At 39.2% G+C, this 19,478-nt stretch overlaps 1 protein-coding gene across 1 annotated transcript in view; it reads left to right on the forward strand.

Moving 5' to 3' along the window:
* The window catches only part of ITSN1 (intersectin 1), a 180,515-nt gene that overhangs the window by 79,382 nt on the left and 81,655 nt on the right, over positions 1–19,478 (forward strand). The window contains exons 6-10 of the mRNA XM_082654560.1: positions 6,400–6,579; positions 8,063–8,159; positions 11,602–11,702; positions 15,780–15,843; positions 18,711–18,848. Of these exons, the coding sequence (XP_082510686.1) occupies positions 6,400–6,579; positions 8,063–8,159; positions 11,602–11,702; positions 15,780–15,843; positions 18,711–18,848 (580 nt within the window). The remainder of the gene's footprint in view (positions 1–6,399; positions 6,580–8,062; positions 8,160–11,601; positions 11,703–15,779; positions 15,844–18,710; positions 18,849–19,478) is intronic.

Consider the following 19,478-nt stretch of genomic DNA (forward strand, 5'->3'; position numbering starts at 1 on the left):
AACAGTTCTGATTTCTTACCTGTTCTCAACCTAGACTTTAATTATTTAGGTTGATTTAAAGATTACAGTAATCAGATCCAACATCTGATTCATGGGAAAGTTCTTAGACAGTTTAAACAAAACACAAAAATTGTGGATAGAGTTTCCTTCTCTCTCTTCATCCTGATGTATCTGATGACAGGGAGTAAAGTGAAGGAGGTTTGGGAGGGGACAGTCAATAGTCATTCAGGTTGTCTCTGATACAATTAATGATAAGCTGAGATAAATGAATGCTATGCTTTTACTTAAAGGTTCACTATTAAAAACAAACAAACTATGCATTGCCTTTCTTTTGGTGAGGTTGAGCCGCAAGTCTGGATATTTTAACGGGAAGGTTACAGGTTTTGGGTTAGGCAAGTAGGACAGTGATCCAAGAGAAGAAGGAAAACTCAAGAAGTCACGTGAGAGCAAAGGCCAGGAAGAGCAGAGGTGAGCAGTGCCATAGGCTGCAAGGGACCAGGGCCCCTGTTGATCTTGTCCATCGTGTGTTCGCGGTTTCTAGTCCTCAGTTAACCAGCTTAGTTAAAAGTAGAAGTTACTCTGAATCTCTGAAGGGCCCTGTAGCCAGCGTTTGGTCGAAACCCAAAACAGCTAAAGGGTGTTTGGTTTTCTTTTGGCCTCCCTTCTGGGGCTGCAAGAAGAAACCTCGGAGTGGAGAAAGGGTCAGATAACCACAGACATCCCATTGCCTCTTTTTCCCAGAAACCCGGGTGTCAGTAATTCTTCCTCTGACATATAATATGTCTCGTCTTAGTCCATCCTGCTATAGGAATTTCAACGCTAGGGATAGTGCCGATTTATTTTCAGGAGGGGTGGCCTCACTGCCCAGAGGGTTTTACAGTCAGCTGAGTAACCTGCCCCGGCCTCTAAGGGAAGCCAGGATTTCTTAGCTGCCCTCCTGCCAGCCAGACCTTAGCTCTTACCCCCAGCTTCTCCACTGCTTTCCCTCCCCTCCTTCTCGTCACGTCACCCTTCTCAGTAAACTGTTTTCAAGAAGATAAATCATGAGGGAATTATAGAAAATAAAGAGAAGTTAAAAGTACATGGTCTTAATCCACTTTGCCCAAGTTTACTCAAAGATCTGGCCTTTGGGGCTTCCCTGGTGGCGCAGTGGTTGAGAGTCCGCCTGCCGATGCAGGGGACACGGGTTCGTGCCCCAGTCCGGGAGGATCCCACATGCCACGGAGCGGCTGGGCCCGTGAGCCATGGCCACTGAGCCTGTGCGTCCGGAGCCTGTGCTCCGCAACGGGAGAGGCCGCAACAGTGAGAGGGCCGCGTACCGCAAAAAAAAAAAAAAGATCTGGCCTTTGCCAAGGTAATTTTTTTTTCTTATACTTCTTCTGGCTACTTGAGAACATAATTTATTACTATTATTATTTTCTAATTAATATTAGACATTATCTGACTATGGGTTTCCTAGCCCTGTGGTCTGTCTTTACATATAGTATTTTATCTGGTCACAACAGTAACCCTAAAAGTATGCAGAGATTATTGGCTCTCTTATACAAACGAGAGACCTGAGATTCCAAGAAGTTGAACAGTCTGCTTGAGACCATGTTTCTGAAAGGGAGGTGGAGCCTGTTCAAACTCAGTTTTCCTGAAGGCTCTTGATTTCCTTATTTCCTTCTCTCTTCCCACCTTCCTTATCACTAAATCATGAGGGTGACATGGGGCATTGTCACTCTTCCAAGGTTAATGCAAATGTTAACACACTGTGGAATTAAGGCTGGCTAGGGGTTGGATAATCATTTTTGTTAAGAAGAGGAAAATGGGGTGCAGTCATATTGTGATTTGCCAACTGTGTTTAAGGACATTCTGTGAGTATGCCTCATACCTTCTTCCTTCAGTGTATTTGCACACAGCATCATTCTTCTTATACTCTGGACTCAACTGTTTCAGGGGGAGGTTGTTGCTTTTGTTTTTGCCAGAGTCCATGGTTTTATTAAGTCAGACCAATCAATATTTTTAAGCCCTGATTGTGTGTCCTAGTTGCTGGGAATATGGTGGTGAGCAAGACATCATGGCTCCTGTTGCTATGGAGCTTGTTGACAAGTTGGGGGAAGCAAACAAATAATTCCATAAAATGGGGTAATATGATAGAGACAAGTAGGACCCGGTGGTTAGGGGAGAATTTTCCGAGGAGATAACTTTTGAGCTGACTTAAGCATGAGAGCCTCGTGAGGGGAGAAGACCCCCAGGCAAAAGCAACAGGTCCTAAGGCAAAGCTTGGTGTGTGAGAGGAACAAAAATGAGATACTTCCCTTGTAGCTGAAGTATCCTTAGGCCTTAAGGTCAGGGAGGTAAGGCAGGAGGCAGGTGGTTTGGGGCCTGATAAAACCACTAAAGAGTTAGCATTTTTGTCTAAGTGCAGTTGAAAGCTTTGAAGCAGGGGTGTGACATGGTTGATAGACACTTAGAAAAAAAAATCTGTGTTATCTGAAGACTATTTTTGTTTCTTTGGTGTTGTTATTTTTTGTTTGTTGTTTTGTCATTTGTATTATTTGAAGACTGTATTGCAGGGGGACAAGTAAAAGGGAAATCAGTAAGGAGTCTTTTTCCATAGGCAAGAGGTTATGGTAATTTAGATCTGGGTGGTGATAATAAACGTGGAAGATAGGGTAGAATTAGATTCATGATATCCTGTATTGTGGAGAAAAAAATAAATCAGATTTTGACCATTTCAAGTTTGAGGGGCCTCGTTGATTTCCAAGTCGAGATGTGAAGGAGGCAGGTGAATCTGTATGTCTGCAACTCAGGAGGGATCCGTCAGTTCTGGGTGAGTTTGGGTGCGGATGGCATTGAAAGCCCCGGGGCTGGATACGGTATCTTAGAGAGAAGTGTGAAGATTTCAATCTTAAATGGAACCAGAGGATATAAAATGGAGAATCTCATGCATGGGTCCTCAGGAAAATGAAACTTAAGGACCAAGGGACTGGTCAGGCATTTATAGAAAATCGAAACTGATCCCTTGACTAACGAACATCCTGCAAAAGTCTCTTCTCCTCCTCAAGCCAATGAACTTGCTGCTTGGACTCTAATTGAATTCCCTCCTCTTTGTGATCCTTGCCCATGTATCCAGCCCACCCCAAAGCCTCAGAGGTCTCACTTGTAGCTTACCGCAGTTGGCGTGTCCAGAATTGCAATTCTTGGGACTTCCCTGGCGGACCAGTGGTTAAGATTACACGCTTCCAACGCAGGGGGCACAGGGTTGTCGATCCCTGGTTGGGGAACTAAGATCCCACATGCCGCGTGGTGCCCACCGCCCCCCCCCACCAAAAAAAAACCAGGCATATCAGAATTGCAGTTCTTCTGCTATGCCTGCATAAACTCAACTTCTGGTAATTCAAGTTTGCCTCAGTTTTCCTCTTTACTTAGGTTGATGAAGTGTAGCTTTAGAGTAGGCGGAAGACCTAGGTCCAGGCCTTGGCGGTCTGTGACATTTAAAGCTCTAGTGAAAGGGAAGAAGCCAGAAACAGAGTGAAGTGGGAGGAAGTTGGTGTCCTAGTAGCCAAGGAAAAGTGTTTCGGAGGGGAGTGCCCCATTGTTCAAGTTGCTTCTGAGGAACTGAGTAAGAATAGGACAGAAAAGTAATTGGATTTGGCAAGACGATCTTGGACCTCACCTTGACGAACTCCTTGGAGTGGTAGGGACAGGAGCCTGCTGGAGGCTTGGAAGAGGGGAGTGTTTAACTGTAAGGGGAGCATGTCAGCTGAAGAATGGTGTGTTTATGGTGGGAAGTGCTTCCGTCAGTGGTTGAGGAGAGAGGGTGAAACTTCAGGAATTGAGACTTAGCACCGTCATGAGGGATGGCATCTAAAGCACAGCCTCTGGTAGGTGTGTTTATTTAGAAGTATTCAGAAAGCACTCATTCATTCAGAAAAGGCAGTCAGTTGGTACAAGGATGGTAGTCTTTGCAGTGGCAATTTAGGAGCTGAGTAGGTAACTTAAAATGGAAAAATTATGATGTTAGAGAATAAGAAGACCTGCAAGATCTGGTCCCTGTGAACTCTCAGCACTGGCCCAACAAGGCTGCCTTTGGGGACAGGATCTCACACTGAGGAGAAGTGACTGGGAGTGGAATAAAAATTAAGCAGGGCACCGACACAGAGACAGAAGGAGGAGAAGGTCCAGACCAAAGTGGGGGAGGAGAACGAGCCTGGAAATCCCAGGAGTCAAGGCTCATATCAAAACGAGCATCAGGCAGTATCAGGCCAAGGTCAAATCCCACACACGGTTATTATTAGAAAAAAGAGGATGAAGAGCCGAGTAACACCCCTGTGGACGATGACAGCACATCAGTAACCTACTATTTCAAAACAAGCTGAAAGGTACTAAGAAAATGATGCGAGTCATGAAAGACTAACAGAGATCAGAATTTTAAAACCCCAGAAATCAGGTGACCACTCAGGAAAGAATGAGACATAAAAGAAAGAGTCATTTCAGAAATGAAGAGTGAGCCAGAAGCAACACAAGAGAGACTATCTGAAAGGAAATAGAAGGTAAAAAGAGGAAGATTTCAAACATTAAAAGGAAATGAAAAAAGAGATACAAAGAATTTGAGAAAAAGTGGCAAATGTTGAAGGCAAAGAGAATTGAGTAGGTTAGTTGGGGTCTCTGAAGAAGGAAACCAAAGCAAGGGAACAGAACAAATGGCAAAAACTAGTTCAAGACAGCTTTCTTGACATAAAAGGTTTGAAGCTAAATTTGAACGAATATATATAGTATGTGCCTGAGAAGATCGACCTGGAAAGATCAACACTAAGATACATTCTAGTAAGACAAAAAATCATTTGGGCCCAAAGAAAAAGAAAACACATGGCTAATGAGAAAGAAAATTAGAATATCTTCAGACTTTTCTGCAGCAGTGCTTCATGCCGGAAGGAAATGGAGTGACATATTTAGGATTCTCAGGGAAAGAATCAGCCAAGAATTTTGTGTCCAGAAAAACCACACCAACCAATTTTCCAACTCTCCGGACACTAACTTTATATCTTATAATTAAATTCAATTCTGGCGCTAACTCTGGTAGTCAGCGTCAGATTCCACAGGTTTAAGCGTTCGGTCTCACAAGACTGCCCTCACTTCAGACTTGAGTCACAAGTAATGGGCCACAGGGTACCCATGCTCTGTCCGACTTGACTAAAAATCAGAGGCTCCCACAAACTCTTCTCCCGTTTTCTATAATTTGCTAGAACAGCTCACCAAACTTAGGGAAACATTTACTTACATTCTCTGGTTTGTTATAAAGCATATTATAAAGGATACAGATGAACAGGCAGATGGAGAGGTGCATAGTGTAAGGTCCGGACAGGTCCTGAGTGCAGGAGCTTCTGTCCCCGAGGAGTTGGGGAGCGCCACCCTCCCAGCACGTGGATTTGTTCACCAGCCTAGAAGCTCTCCAAACCTTGGTATGTAGGAGTTGTTATGGAGGTTTCATTATGCAGGCATAATGGATTAAATCGGTAGCATTTGGTTAGCTCAGTGTCCAGCCCCTCTGCCTTCCCCTGAGGTCTGTGTGGAGGTGGGAGTTGGGTGGGGCTGAGAGTTCCAACTCTCTAATCATGCTGTGATCTTTCCCGTGACCAGCTCCCATCCTGCAGCTATTTAGGGGTCCCCAGACATCAGTCACCACATCAAACACACAAAGATACTCTTACCACTCTAGAGATTCCAAGGATCTTAAAAGCTCTGTGTCAGGAACCAGGGACTGAGACCAAATGTTTTGGCAAAAGATGTTCCTATCAGTCAGGAAATTAAAAGAGTTTTAGGAGCTCTGCCAGGAATCAAGACCTGGGGACAGAGACCAGATATATATTTCTTATTATATCACCATATCACAAGTTAGGATAGAGAAACTAAAAGAATAGAAACATCTATTTTAGTTTCTATCGTTTCTTCATTTTTTGGTTAGAATACTTCTATAAAGAGAAACTTTCTCATCAAATGTTTGATTACTCTGAGGTTCAGTCAATAAAAGAAAGGCAGGATAAATGTTTATTTTCTGCCTTTATGTACTAGTTTTCAAAATAAATTGATTGCCTATGGTGACCAATTAGGATTAAAAAAAAATCATTGTGAATTGAATTCTCTTTGGTGGCTTTCAGTCCACTGCAGTTATTATTCTTATTGATCCTCAACTTTGGCCAGTAGATCCTTCTTTAAGTTGGGTCTTGAGCCCTTTTGATATGATCCTTGACAATTTTTACTCCCCTTCAAAATGATTAATCTGAATTCATATTTTAAATGGAACTGTATTACAACTGGAAAGGGATTTTCTTCTCCATGCAGTCCTGGATTAATTATCATTGAATGTTGAAATGTGGTTCCATGTGAATTTTGTTGGGATTTTTCCCTTCATAGGTATGGGAGGTATCGCCAGCATGCCACCGCTGACCGCTGTTGCTCCAGTGCCAATGGGTTCCATTCCTGTTGTCGGAATGTCTCCCCCGCTAGTATCCTCTGTTCCTGCGGCAGGAGTGCCTCCTCTGGCTAACGGGACGCCCCCTGTCATACAGCCTCTGCCTGCATTCACTCATCCTGGTACGTGACCTGCTGAAGCCACAGGCCGAACTTTTACCTGTATTTTACTCTTCATTCTCGTTTTCTGTCTTCACGTTCTGATTATATTTAAATGGTATTTTATTCCAGAAGAAATCATCTTCAGTTTTTTCTTTTTTCTCATTTAATGTCTCATTTTGGGGATGAGCTAGGCTAGAGAGAGGGAAAGGAGAATGAAATTATGAAGCTTTGGGTGCCATTGTACACAGAGGTGAACTCAACAGCTAAAACCAAGAGCATAATTTCCTTACAAGGCCTTGATGAGAGCAGCTCAAGTTTGAACAGTATTTGAACACTTTTTATTTCCATGTATCATTTACTACTTTTCTTCAGCTGCCATGAATTGCTAATAAACAAGCCAATCCCTTAGGAGTAGAATTATGTGGGAGGAAAAAAAAGAACATTGCCTTTCTTTTTTTTGAGGAGGTGGAGTGAATCAGGCATAGAGGGGGAAGGAAGTCTATTGAATGGCTAAATATATTAAGGTTATAGTATTACATGCTTGCTTAATTGAGACTTTATTCAAAGTCTTTTTCCCTTTAGTTAAAGAAAAGCATAGTGTAGATGTAGATGGTCTTAGTCTAACAAATCAGAAGGGATTCATATCAATATGGAAAGGTTTTTTTTTGTTTTTTAAGTACTTCGGATATGTCTGAATAAATTTGTAAGTGACTGACAGTGTGGGTTTGAGCCTTATATATGAATCTGCCTAGGCCCCCGCATTTATTACATCTGTCAGGATGTGTCTCTAAGTTATAGCCACAGAATCCAAATCGACCTCTTGTTTTTAAGATGTTCTTTTCACAGGTAGTTTATCTTTCATAGGAGACCGTGACTGCAGGTGTGATGGCAGCTGAGAAAATGCTTGTAATTATTTTTCCAGTAGTAGCCGTGAATCCCCGCACTGTGTCTTGTTTTCTTTTGCGGCGAATGTTGCAAGACAGTAGGCAAGTTTGAAGGGAATGTTGGTTAAGGCTCGAAGTTTTTCTCCTGACACACAGCTAACCAGCTTGAATGAGACTCAGACACAAAAGCTGGCCCTTCCTGGCATTACGTGTCATCTGGCCAAGACAAGTCTGTGACTTCTTGGCTCTTACATCTGGAACTAATACTTCAGCTCCTTCAGTGCAGTTAAGAATATGCCAGCTATCTATTTAAGCTGTTACTTCTTTAACTATTGGAACAGATCCTCTAAAATGTGATACTAAGTGTCTAATGAAGAGTCAGATTTTATGGATGTAAACATTACTACCTAGTAAGGTGGTTTTCTGAAGGAACTAGTAAAACACTTTTGGCTAGAGGGCAGGAAGCAAGGAGGGAATAACTTTTTGAGTCTGGAATGGTAAGAAGGGAGGAATAATTTCTGCCTCAGATTTGATAACTATGCATTTTAATTTTTATAAATAGGGAAATGTTTGTTACTTTTGTAAAATTAAAATTATTCAACATTTATTTATTTTTTCAGCAGCCACATTGCCAAAGAGTTCTTCCTTTAGTAGATCTGGTCCAGGGTCACAGTTAAACACTAAATTACAGAAGGCACAATCATTTGACGTGGCTAGGTAAGTTTGCTTGTTTTTTTAAATGGGTGGTTTGGTTCAACCATTATCTGATTGACTCATACATTTGAAAGTGAATTAGCTCTGTGTTCTTTATTTGTCTTGTTTTAGTTTGCAGAATGCTAATAATTTTCTTAATTCTGGATAGTGTTACTAGGTTTTATTATTTATTTGTTGTAGAGATGACAGAATCAAGAACACTACTTTTCCTTTGAAAGCGTTGCATGTTGATTTTTTTTTAAAGAGGATGATAAATAGGTAGTAGTAAATGTTTAAAAAAATAGAACTCTAGGTATGAGGGAAAAAAGCACATTAACTGTTTTGTGTCAGTCATTTAAAAGTTTATGTATAAAAAATACTATATGAAGATTAGAGCCAAAACGGGCTCTAATTTTATCTCAGACAATCTTATGGGGTCTGTGTGGATTGTTAGTAAAACTTTAGATCAGGTTTTATGAAATGAGTTATTCAGGTTACGGGACAGTTGTTATTAAATCAAACATGTGGCTCAATTTTGGGTACAGCTTACATGACCTGTTTGCTTCTGTTTTGGCCAATCTTGGTTCATATTATCTTTCATATTTTTATTTTACCCATTTTTTCCCCTTGCATGCTGCTGTACTAAAATAAAAAATTAAGTCTCTTGATAAGCTGTCTCAGAGCTTTCCAAATGAAAAGGAGATGTAAATGAAGATGATTCCATCTTTTCTTGTTTCAGTCCTCTTTAGGAATCTTTCCTAAGTGAATTGAGTCATTTTTCCTCTTTAAAGAAAAGAGCATGTTGAATATAATTCAATAATTCACTGCCTTTTAAAAAATAATGTAAAGAAAATCCATAAACTGAAAAACACTGTGCCAGATGCTCTATGCACATTAACTCATTTAATGCTCACCTTCTTCCCCATAAGATGACTGATTTTCTGTGTTATAGATGACGAGGAGGCTCAGAGACAGGAGTGACTTGTGCAGGATAACTTAACTCCTAGGTGATAGGGCTGAGTTGAACTGAGATCTTTCTGATTTTAAGGCAGATGTTCTTAAAATTTGCCCTGAAAACTTCGGTTAATTGTGGTATACAGGTATTTGTGTTCCATTTAATTAAAGTTTTACTCCTAGGATGCAGGAATATTTATTGAGTATCTGCTTTGACTCATTAATCCCATTTAACCCGCACAACCACCTGTAGGGTAGTAATTGGCTCAGAATTGTGAATGAAGAAACACCCGGAGAGGTTATATTTCTCACCCATAGTTTACAGCTTACTAAACAGCAGAGCTGAGATTTAAATTGAGATGATCTAACACTAAATTCCATGTTTTCTATTCTTTCTCCCATATCACGCTGAACTTTGAGTATTCTCTGACTTTCCACAAGTGATTTTGAAATCTGTCTTAAAATTGACTTGTGACATTAAAATGAACAAACAGCCAGTATTAGCAAAATTAATGCTATTAAAATGTTGGGTCTGCTTGCCCATGTGCAGTAAAGCCAATCTACTGACACCAGGTTGTAAGGCACCAGACAAGGAGTCCGGAGCAGCTAATGCTCAAAAAACCTGAGCTCCCCAATGGGTTTTAGGGGAGCATTTTTAAAGGCAAGATGAGGGAAGGGAGTCACAGGATGTGTGATCAGCTGTGCGCCGTTCTCTGATTGGTTGATGGTGAGGTAACAGGGCAGTGCCACAGGGGTTAATGTTATCAATCCTTAGGCTCCAGCTTCCCTTTGGTGGAGTTTTCGCATCTGTAAAACAACTCAGGAATGTGCATCAGATACTGTTATCTAGGTACTTCAGGGAGGAACTAAAGATTCTGTGACTGCCATATGGCTGACTGTTTACATTGTTACCAGTTCTCCTGGCCCAGTTGCTGCTTTTGTCACTACACGTTCATGTACTTTCAATCATTAATTCTTGAGTCAGCCTTTTGTGACTCAGGGGAGGCCTGGGAGACTACAGCTTTTCTACAAACAAGAGATAGGCTGAGAAAAAAAAATTGAGAGAGGCAGGCAGAGGACGTGAGGGGAGGGGTCTGTCCCCAGAAAGCCCCATAGGGTCCTGCTCCGGTTATAAAAACACTGGGGTTTTTTTGGTAGTTACCTTTCAATAATTTAAGTTTCTAGCAAGTTTTTATAATGTGGCATCTAACTTTTTGGTTAATGCATTTTTAGGCCTATTTAAATTCTCAGGAATTTGGTAGAAAACTATGATTGGATAAGTGTAATCTTGAACACCTTCTGTGTAATACCCTACATTCCTGGGGTGCAGGAGAGATATAATTAACTTCTTGACAAATAGGCAAGAGTTGGAATCTTCAAAATATTAGTTTAAAATGAGAGAGTTGTTGCAGAAGTATGCACAGCAGATTAGAACTTGGTAAATGTTTTTATTAAGAAGTTTATAAAAATTGAAAAGATAAATTTTTATAGGTACTTTTCAAGTGTTTGGGAGCTGTTTCTGTGCTTTGAGAAGTGTACATAGTAAGTATCAGTGCATAGGTAACATACATAAATGATGATTAAAAGGTCCAGTTCATGATTAAAATTTCACTGTAATCTGTGAGAAATAGATATTTTTGTTGAAATGAAAGGAAATTGCAAATGGGGCATTAGTTGTAATCTGTCCTGGAAGTGGAATGCCATTTTTACTGCCAGCTCAGCCATCGTGTTTAAATTGCCCAATTGAAACATCTGGCTCTCAAGAAGCCATGGGTACCAACCAGCATGATACTGTGTGGGAACTAATCGGAGGAACTGATCACCAAGGAGGTCTACACCCGAACTGGCTGCCAGCAAGGGTTTCCTGAGGTCAGCTGCATGTTGGCAAGGAAAGGTCAGCACTGGATTGCAGTCAGAAGCAGAGCTCCTTCCCATACTGCACTGCTGATTTGCCAACCGCCCTGGGAATGTTCTCTTCTCTCTGGGAAACTCCATTTTGGGCATTTAAATTCTCAGAATGAAATAACTCCATTTCATTAAGAAATACATTCTGTATTTTGGTGTAAAGAAAGTTAAACATTTTAAAGAATTAATACCTTTAAAAGCAGTTATTTGTTTTCTATCATCATTGCTTTTTGAACCTAAAGAGGACTGTTCTAGAAGTTTAGAGAAGCCTGGTCATTACTGTATCACCTCAGTTCCGAGGAGATTTTCCATTCTTTTGTAGAAACTTTAAATTAGTAAATTGTCCATATAACTTGAACCAGCCACTTGGTCTGCTGTGTTTACCCTTGATTTGGAAAAAATAATGAGCTTATCTGGAGAGAAAGGTTTATAACCTTAAAAAATGGAAAAAATCATTATAGAAAATTCAGAAAGTGATTAGGAAGTGAATAAAATATTAAATCTAGTTTTCTAGAGAAGTTCTTAGTTTACTGTTTTTAGAGAACTTAAGTGTGATTTTCCTTACTATTAATCCTTTTTTCCTCTCCTTCCTCTCTTTGCCCCACAGTGTTCCTCCCGCAGCTGAATGGGCTGTTCCTCAGCCATCCAGACTGAAATACCGACAGTTATTCAACAGTCATGACAAAACCATGAGTGGACACTTAACAGGTATTTACAGATGAGAATTAAGTTAGTGAAACATGATCTTTGTTCTAAATGCAAATTGTTTCTAGATGTTGGGCTGAAGATTTTCCCAATGTCTTCCTCCATTTACTGTACTTCTTTCTAAACAGGGTTTTTGTTATTCCCCTTACCTCCAGTTCTCATCTACTGATAAGGCCATAGTTATTTTATTCTCCAGTGCCTCAGGCTTTTGCTTCTTGGTAAATAGAACCTAGACCAAGGATCCCCCAGCACCCTAGATGCCACTGTTGTGCAAATCAGCGCACTTGCAAAGAAACACTGCTGTGGACAAAGCCTGGTTCACATTCTGAAGTTCAACTTAGTAGATGAACTTGAAACTGTCTACTCAAACAATCAGTGTTTATGGCAGGACACAGGGAGAAAGTTAGTAAATGGTTGGGGAGTTTAGAACCTAGCTTTGCCACTAACCAGCTGGAGGCCACTTTACGTATTTGGATCTTATTTCTTCATGTATAAAAGGCCAGAGTTAAGGTATGTGGTCTCTATGGATTTAAAAAAAGATTGTTGTCTACATTAGAAGGATTCAAAGGATTTTATGATACTGTCCAGAAACCTTTCTAATAAGGGGTTAAAACACTTAAAATTGTTAGAGAGTTATAAAGAAAAGCATAATTTTAATAAAGGAAAATAGAGATCTCCAATACAAACATTAAGTGTAAAAGGGGGGAAAATATAACTGCTCTTTAACAAATATGAAAGGAGGGGAGAATGGGGTCATTTTCCTGAGGTGGAGAAGCAGTGATATTCAGCAAAAAACATTTTAAATTTCTGATTCTTACTATCTTTTTTTTTTTCTATCACTTGCAATTGCAATTTTTACTTCCAAGAGAAAAATTCATCCTTGTTTAAAAATGTCAGGATTGGGTGAGACTTCGAAGGGTTCTGGTCTAACCTTGAACCCTATCCCAGTAAAGAATCTCAGCAGTCATTTCAAATAAGCGTATATTTGTATCTGAAAGGGCGAATTATAAGTATGCACAAATTCTCTGTATGCCTCTCTCACTGTGCTAAAGCGGTAGCTGTCACTTTTATACATAGCATGAAAAACCAGGCCAGCTTATATGGGCACTGAAGGGATATTCAAAAGTATAGTTTTAAGTACTGTTTAACATGATTTGACACCAGTGTATCATACAGACCCAGACCTGCATTGTCAGTGAATCTGAAAACATTTTTTAAAGCACTGTTGGTGTTTGCTGGGAGTTACTTAAAATAGTATTCAGATGCGATGTTGATGCTGAAATTCTCTTTTCTTGGTAGGCTGTGTTTTATGACCGAAGTATAGTATCAGGTAGAAGGTATATGACGCAGGAACTTAAATATTTAGAACTTATAATATCTGAGGCAGAAAATAAAATTTGAAATATACTGGATGGATGAGCAGATTTTTGCTACTGTTTAGCTGTATACTTATTACTGTTTTGTCCTGGAAGGAATTTAAGGTGGGAATTTCATTTTCAAATCTTTGTATAGTCATGTCAAATAGAAAGAATAATTTATTACAGTACATTTTAAAATAGTAAATAAAAGACATTTAATTTGTTTTCCCTTTGTGAGGAATCAATATAAGGTGTGTTTTAGGCTAAATAAGACTGTTGATGGAAGCAGAACAGGTTTTGTTGAGATGAAATACAAAGATTATTTTCATGATCACAACTGTGAAAATAATTGTGTGAATCCTCAACCCCTAAAGCAGTTACTCAGTTCAGCTTAAGAATTGAGTAAGATTAAGAAGAATATCAAGAAAGTTGAGAATAGTTCCCAGAATGGAAAGAGGCAGAAGTGAAATATTTAGCAATGGCACAGTTTACCCCATTGATTACCTGGGTTGATTTCGCTGATACACCTGGTTAGGTGGGCACCCCTTTGTTCCTTCCCAACCTGATGTATATGCTACTGCACGCTCTTAAAAGAGACACTCTTATAAAAGAGAGAAGGAGTCCTTCCTAATCTAAGTTATATAAGTAGCTCTAGAATTCTGGTAATGCTATTCTTGCTAGTCCACTTCTCAAAGAGGTATTCAATTATCTCCTTGCATTCTGAAACAGTGCATATGTTATTTGGTTATTCATATGCTAATCACAAAATGCTAAAAGTCTTAGTCATTGTTTGAAGTAAAGCATTAACTTCATTTAATTGTCTGTTCTTTCCATTCAAGCTTCCCTACTGAAACATAGCTACCCACTGTAGGCTTTGTGAACTTGAGATTTGTGTTTATTCCCTTAATGTTTCCTTATAAGCCAGTCTGCCTTTCATGAATGTAGGCTTCTACAGAATAGTTCCGAACACTCAGAGCTTGATTTTTATGTTGTCCTGTTACTATCTTTGCTGTTGCTGATCTAATTTAATGTTTCACAACCTTGTCTTAGGACTTAGAGTCAAGTATTAGAAATTGCAAAAGACAGTTGGAATCTTTTGGTGCAGGGGTCAACAGACTTCTTCTATAAACAGCAAAATAATGTTTTCAGATTCAGTGACAATGCAGGTCTGGGTCTATATGACACACTGGTGTCAAACCATGTTAAACAGTACTTAAAACTACCTTTAAATATTCCTTCAGTGCCCATATAAGCTGGCCTGGTTTTTCATGCTATGTATAAAAGTGACAGCTACTGCTTTAGCAGAGTGAGCGAGGCATACAGAGAATTTGTGTATACTTGTAATTCGCCCTTTCAGATACAAAAACATTTTAGACTTGCAGTCATACACTGTCACTGCTCTTCAGCTTTGCCGTTGCGGTATGAAAGCAGCCGTATATCGTGCTTAAATGAATGGGCATGGCTATGTTTCAATAAAACTTTATTTACAAAAACAGGTGGAGGGCTGGATATGGCCTATAGACTGTGGTTTGCCAATCCCTGTTCTAGATCATTTTCCTCATTTCAGAGATAAAAGAACTTCCTAAAAGTAGTTTTGTTAATGTCACATGTCATTAGGGAGTGGAAGAGTCAGGACTGGAATCCATATGTCCTGATATCCAGGTCCAGGGTTAGTTCTTTTCATTTATTGTTACACTTTTTATTGAATAGATGAAATATGAACTTTCTTTTATATAGTTCTGAAGTGGGCAGAATTGTTACAAGTATAAATTGAAGCATTCACTAAACTTTTGCTAATTCTACTTCAATGTTGCCAACATTCTAAATACAATGTTAGAGACTAAATAAAATGATCAATGAACTTTTCTCATTCCAGTATACCACAGAACAAGCAAAATTTTATGCGTGGTAATCTTCCTAACACAGTTGCTACCACTTTCCATTCCTTGGTCTTCATGTCATCCTGGGACCACACCTTGGGAGTCAGTGATGGACATAAGACATTTATCTCTCTCCTCCTAACACTAGTTTATTTAAACATTCAAATTCTTACATTGTAGCCTTTCTGGTATCTAAGGCTAGTTTCATGCCAAAACTGAAGATATATACAAGTATTTTAAGAAGTGAGAGCTGATTCTGAGATGAGAGTTGAAATTCCAGAAATTCTTCTTTATCACTAACCTAGGAAATGGCTGCGATAATTGGCCATTTATACAACCTTGAGCAAGTTTTTTTTATTTAGTTTTGTTTTAGAGTCTGTATAATGAAATGAGTAGAAGAGTTCTCTCTAAGGTCCCTTCCTCCTCTAAGATTCTCTGACTCTTATCTGAATTTGATAGTCATCATGGTGGAGGAAGCAGGTGGTGGCCAAGATGCTGAATTTAGAGAGAATAAGTTTCAGCTTTGTAAATAAAAGCCTGATACGAATAGAGATGGTAACCTGGACAGAGGGGCAGGTTATATTTTGAAACTCTAATCCTTTACATACTCATTCCTCATTAAACATCTATTTAACAAAAATTTATTGACTGTGTGCCAGGTGCTTTGTGTTTCTTGCCTTTTTCATTGGGGCTTAATTTCCTTTTTAAAAAGCCCCTCGGGTAATAGCAAATATCGTTTAAAGCACTGTGATTGCATGAGATTACATAGTACCTATGTGCAGAACACTGATCAGTGAAGATTTGCTGATTCATCTTTATATTTTTTCCTGGTTTTTGTTTAGGTCCCCAAGCAAGAACCATTCTTATGCAGTCAAGTTTACCACAGGCTCAGCTGGCTTCAATATGGTAAGGAATGAAAAAGTTCCTTGGTTTGTATAAAGAGGAAACTGTATTTCTTGAATTGATATGGCTCATGGGTCTTTAGATTAATACCGTTATTTCTAAGGGGGATATATGGAGTAGGCTTAATTTTCCAATGAGTTGTTATGATTACCCCTCTTACTTTCCCCCCTTTTGATTTTGAAAAATACAAAAGCAGAGCAATCAATATAATGAATTCTCAAGAACTCATAATACAGCCTAAATAAGTCTCAACTCATGACTTGTCCTGGTTCTCCCCTCCTCCTTTCAATTATTTTAAGCCAAATCTCAGTCATTATATCATTTCCATCTGCACATATTTCAGCTTGTATCTCCAAAAGACATAGGGATTTTTTCCCCACATGACTGCAATACCAAAAGTCCACTTAAAACTGTTAAATAGTAATTCTTATCATTAAGTTAATCAGATGGTGTTTAAATTCCTTAGATTGTCTCATAATTTTTTTATAGTTGATTTGTTCAAATCAGGACTGAAATAAATCTATATTTTGTAACAATTGGTTGATACATCTTTTAAGTCTCCTTTAACCTATAAACTCCCCCTTGTCTTGTTTTCCACTCCTCCCCCACCCCACCCCACAAAAAAACCCCAGATCATTTGTCCTATAGTTTCTTATAGCCTAACTTTAGCTGATGGCACCCTTGTGGTGTTAATTCATTCTTGTATTTCCTGTAGATTGGTAATTAGATCTTGAGCAGGGTTCTGCACCTCAGTGCTATTGACATTTTAGGCCCGATGACTCTGTGGTGGAGGCCTGTCCTGTGGACTTTTGATTGTTAAGTAGCATCTCTGGCCTCTGCCTACTGCAGCAGCATGAGCCCCGCCTCCACTTGTGACAATCAGAAATGTCTCCAGACATTGGCAGATGTTCTTTGCAGTACTAAATCAATCAGTGGTTGAGAACCACTCATCAGATTCAAGTTTGAATTTTTTTTTTTTTTTTTTTGCAAAATACATCAGAGATGATACCGAGTACTTTCATCAGTAGGTACATTTATGTCTCTTTGTCTATTTTGTAATGAGTTTTAGTAGCTATTGATGAGCCTTGCCTAATCCTATAGGATTCTTTACATTTAAATATTAACTAGAATGTTAAATATTTAATTTTAATATCTAGTTAAATATTAACTAGAACACACACTCTTCAGGAGTGTATATCTCTCAGTTATGCATTATCCATTGATTCCACCTGGAAGATAAACCCGGTCTGTACCACTTACCTGCTAGGTTCAAGATTTTGCTGCAGGCTCATTGATGTGGTTGTTTCATAAGTGATCAAGCTCTAGGGCTGCTCCCTTCACCCATTATAGTCCCTTCTGCTTTGCGTTAAAGGGTCAGCCTCTTGCAATAGCATAATAACAGACCAGTTAGCAAGCATCTTATATCTATGACACATCTAGACCTCTTTAAGTCTGGGTGTGTACCAATATCCTAGGGCCCTCTGGAATAAAAACTAAAGACCTAACATTTATGGACGTTGGTTGTTCTCATGACACTAGAATATAATGAAATGTTTAAGTTTCTCATTTATAACCTGCCCTCTTTGAAAAAAATACTTGAGTCTTCTCCTACTAGAATATTATATTCTCTTTCTATATGATAAAAAGATATTTAATTAAATGTGTACAGCCATTCTTCAGGCAGGTATGGGGAAAAAACCAAATAGGAATTCCACCTGCCTTTGAATTGCATTTACGTAGGAGTGGGCAGTGGAAAGGAAGAGAGAACAAGGTAAAACAGGCAGAGTTTTCATTTGTGGCTGTGTTCTACTTAAAAACAGGAGTCTGGCACCTGGAAACGGCAAAGGTAGAGGGACAGAAAAGAGATCAGTGGTTGCCAGGGCCTGGGGGCAAAGGAAAGGGTGACTATAAAAAGACAGGAATTTTCGGTGATGATGAAACTTCTATACATTGTAGAGTTACACAACTGAATGTGTTTGTCAGAACTCGAAGAATTGTACTCTAAAAGGGGTGGATGTTACCGTATGGATATTGTACCTTAAAAAAAAAGAGTTTATGCCACCTGAGGAAATTTCAGATTTAAGAGGAGTTTCTTGATTTATCGCATCAGCAAAGCCAGTTAGTTGCCCAGTGTAGCATCTGTCCTATTGGTATTTTAGTGAACAGTGTTGTGGTCTTGCATCCTCTTTTGGTGTCCAGAAGTTGTTAAGTAAAATCACATTCTTGGACTTGCTAGAAAAATCTGTTTACTTTAATTAGCTACCAGGGCAAGTTGATTATGAAGAACAGTGACGATTGAATCCTAAGATTAAGGAACAGAAAACACCTTGCCTCTGTGGCTGGAGGCCGTAAAGATCCACCCTTGGAGGCCTAGATCAGGGCTTGGTCCAGTGAGCTGAATCTGGCCTGCACCTGGTTTTGTTTTTTAAAACAACCGTGCCCATTTGTTTCTCTATATATTGTCTGTGGCTACTTTCCTGCTGCAGCAGCAGAATTCCGTGTGATAGAGATTGTGTGTTCTGCAAAGCTTAAATATTTACTATCTGACCTGATAGTCTGCAGAGCGTAGTCTAAATTAGACACATGGAATGTATGATACATTTAAAATGGGTTGCAGTGATTGAGAAGAGTGTAATTATAATCATAGTTAACATCTGTTGAATGCTGAACACCATCCCAGCTATATGGATTGTCTCATTTTGTCTTTGCAATGGTGGTGTGAAATAGGTACTATTTTTATAAACTGAGGCACAGAGGAACTCAGTTGGCCTAGAGTCAGAATAAGAAAATAGAACGTTTAAATCACTCATGAATAGTAACAAGCATGCATTTTCATGAAGCTAGATTACAATGAACTTTTTGTTGAATAGGAATCTTTCTGACATTGATCAAGATGGAAAACTCACAGCAGAAGAATTTATCCTGGCTATGCACCTAATTGATGTAGCTATGTCTGGCCAACCACTGCCACCGGTCCTGCCCCCAGAATACATTCCACCTTCCTTTAGGTAAGGAATATTTGGCTCTCATAAGAAATTGTGCGCTGAGTATGTGAATTTCAAACTTGGCTTTGTTGCCTGTGTATCTTATAGTCATTTTTTATTCTTGGCAAGTAAATGAAATATCTATGAATTCAAGCAAATCTTCTTAGGTAGGTTTGTGTTAATCTTTCCCTGTTCTGTTCTTTAAAGTACTCATAGGATATTAGTAAAACAGTCAAGTAAAACATCACAGATTTTGTGATTTTTGAGACAATCCATATAATCAAAGCTCACCCAAAACTTTAGCAGTTTAAGTGCAATGATATCAACCTGTACATAGAAAATAAAGCAAGGAGATTCTGCTTGTGAATTCTACACATTCCAGACAGAGGTAACAAAATGCTGGCAATGTAGAAATTATAATCAGGAAGATTATTAAAGAAAATTTTCATGGTCTGAAACATAACCTCAATGGAGACATTGAGAGGGTAGTTCAGGGTCCAATTGGGAAGACTCTGCAGTTACTGGTATCCTCCGCCTACACACAACCACGCATACACAGCCCTCTTGGACAACTGTGTCTCAAAGCTTTAACTTAAAAGACAAATTTGAGATCTTACGAGACAAAGAAGAACAAAAGAAGCGCAGATAAGAATT

The sequence above is a fragment of the Grampus griseus genome (assembly GCF_964374135.1).
Source record: "Grampus griseus genome assembly, chromosome: 5".
Lineage (NCBI taxonomy): Eukaryota > Metazoa > Chordata > Mammalia > Artiodactyla > Delphinidae > Grampus > Grampus griseus.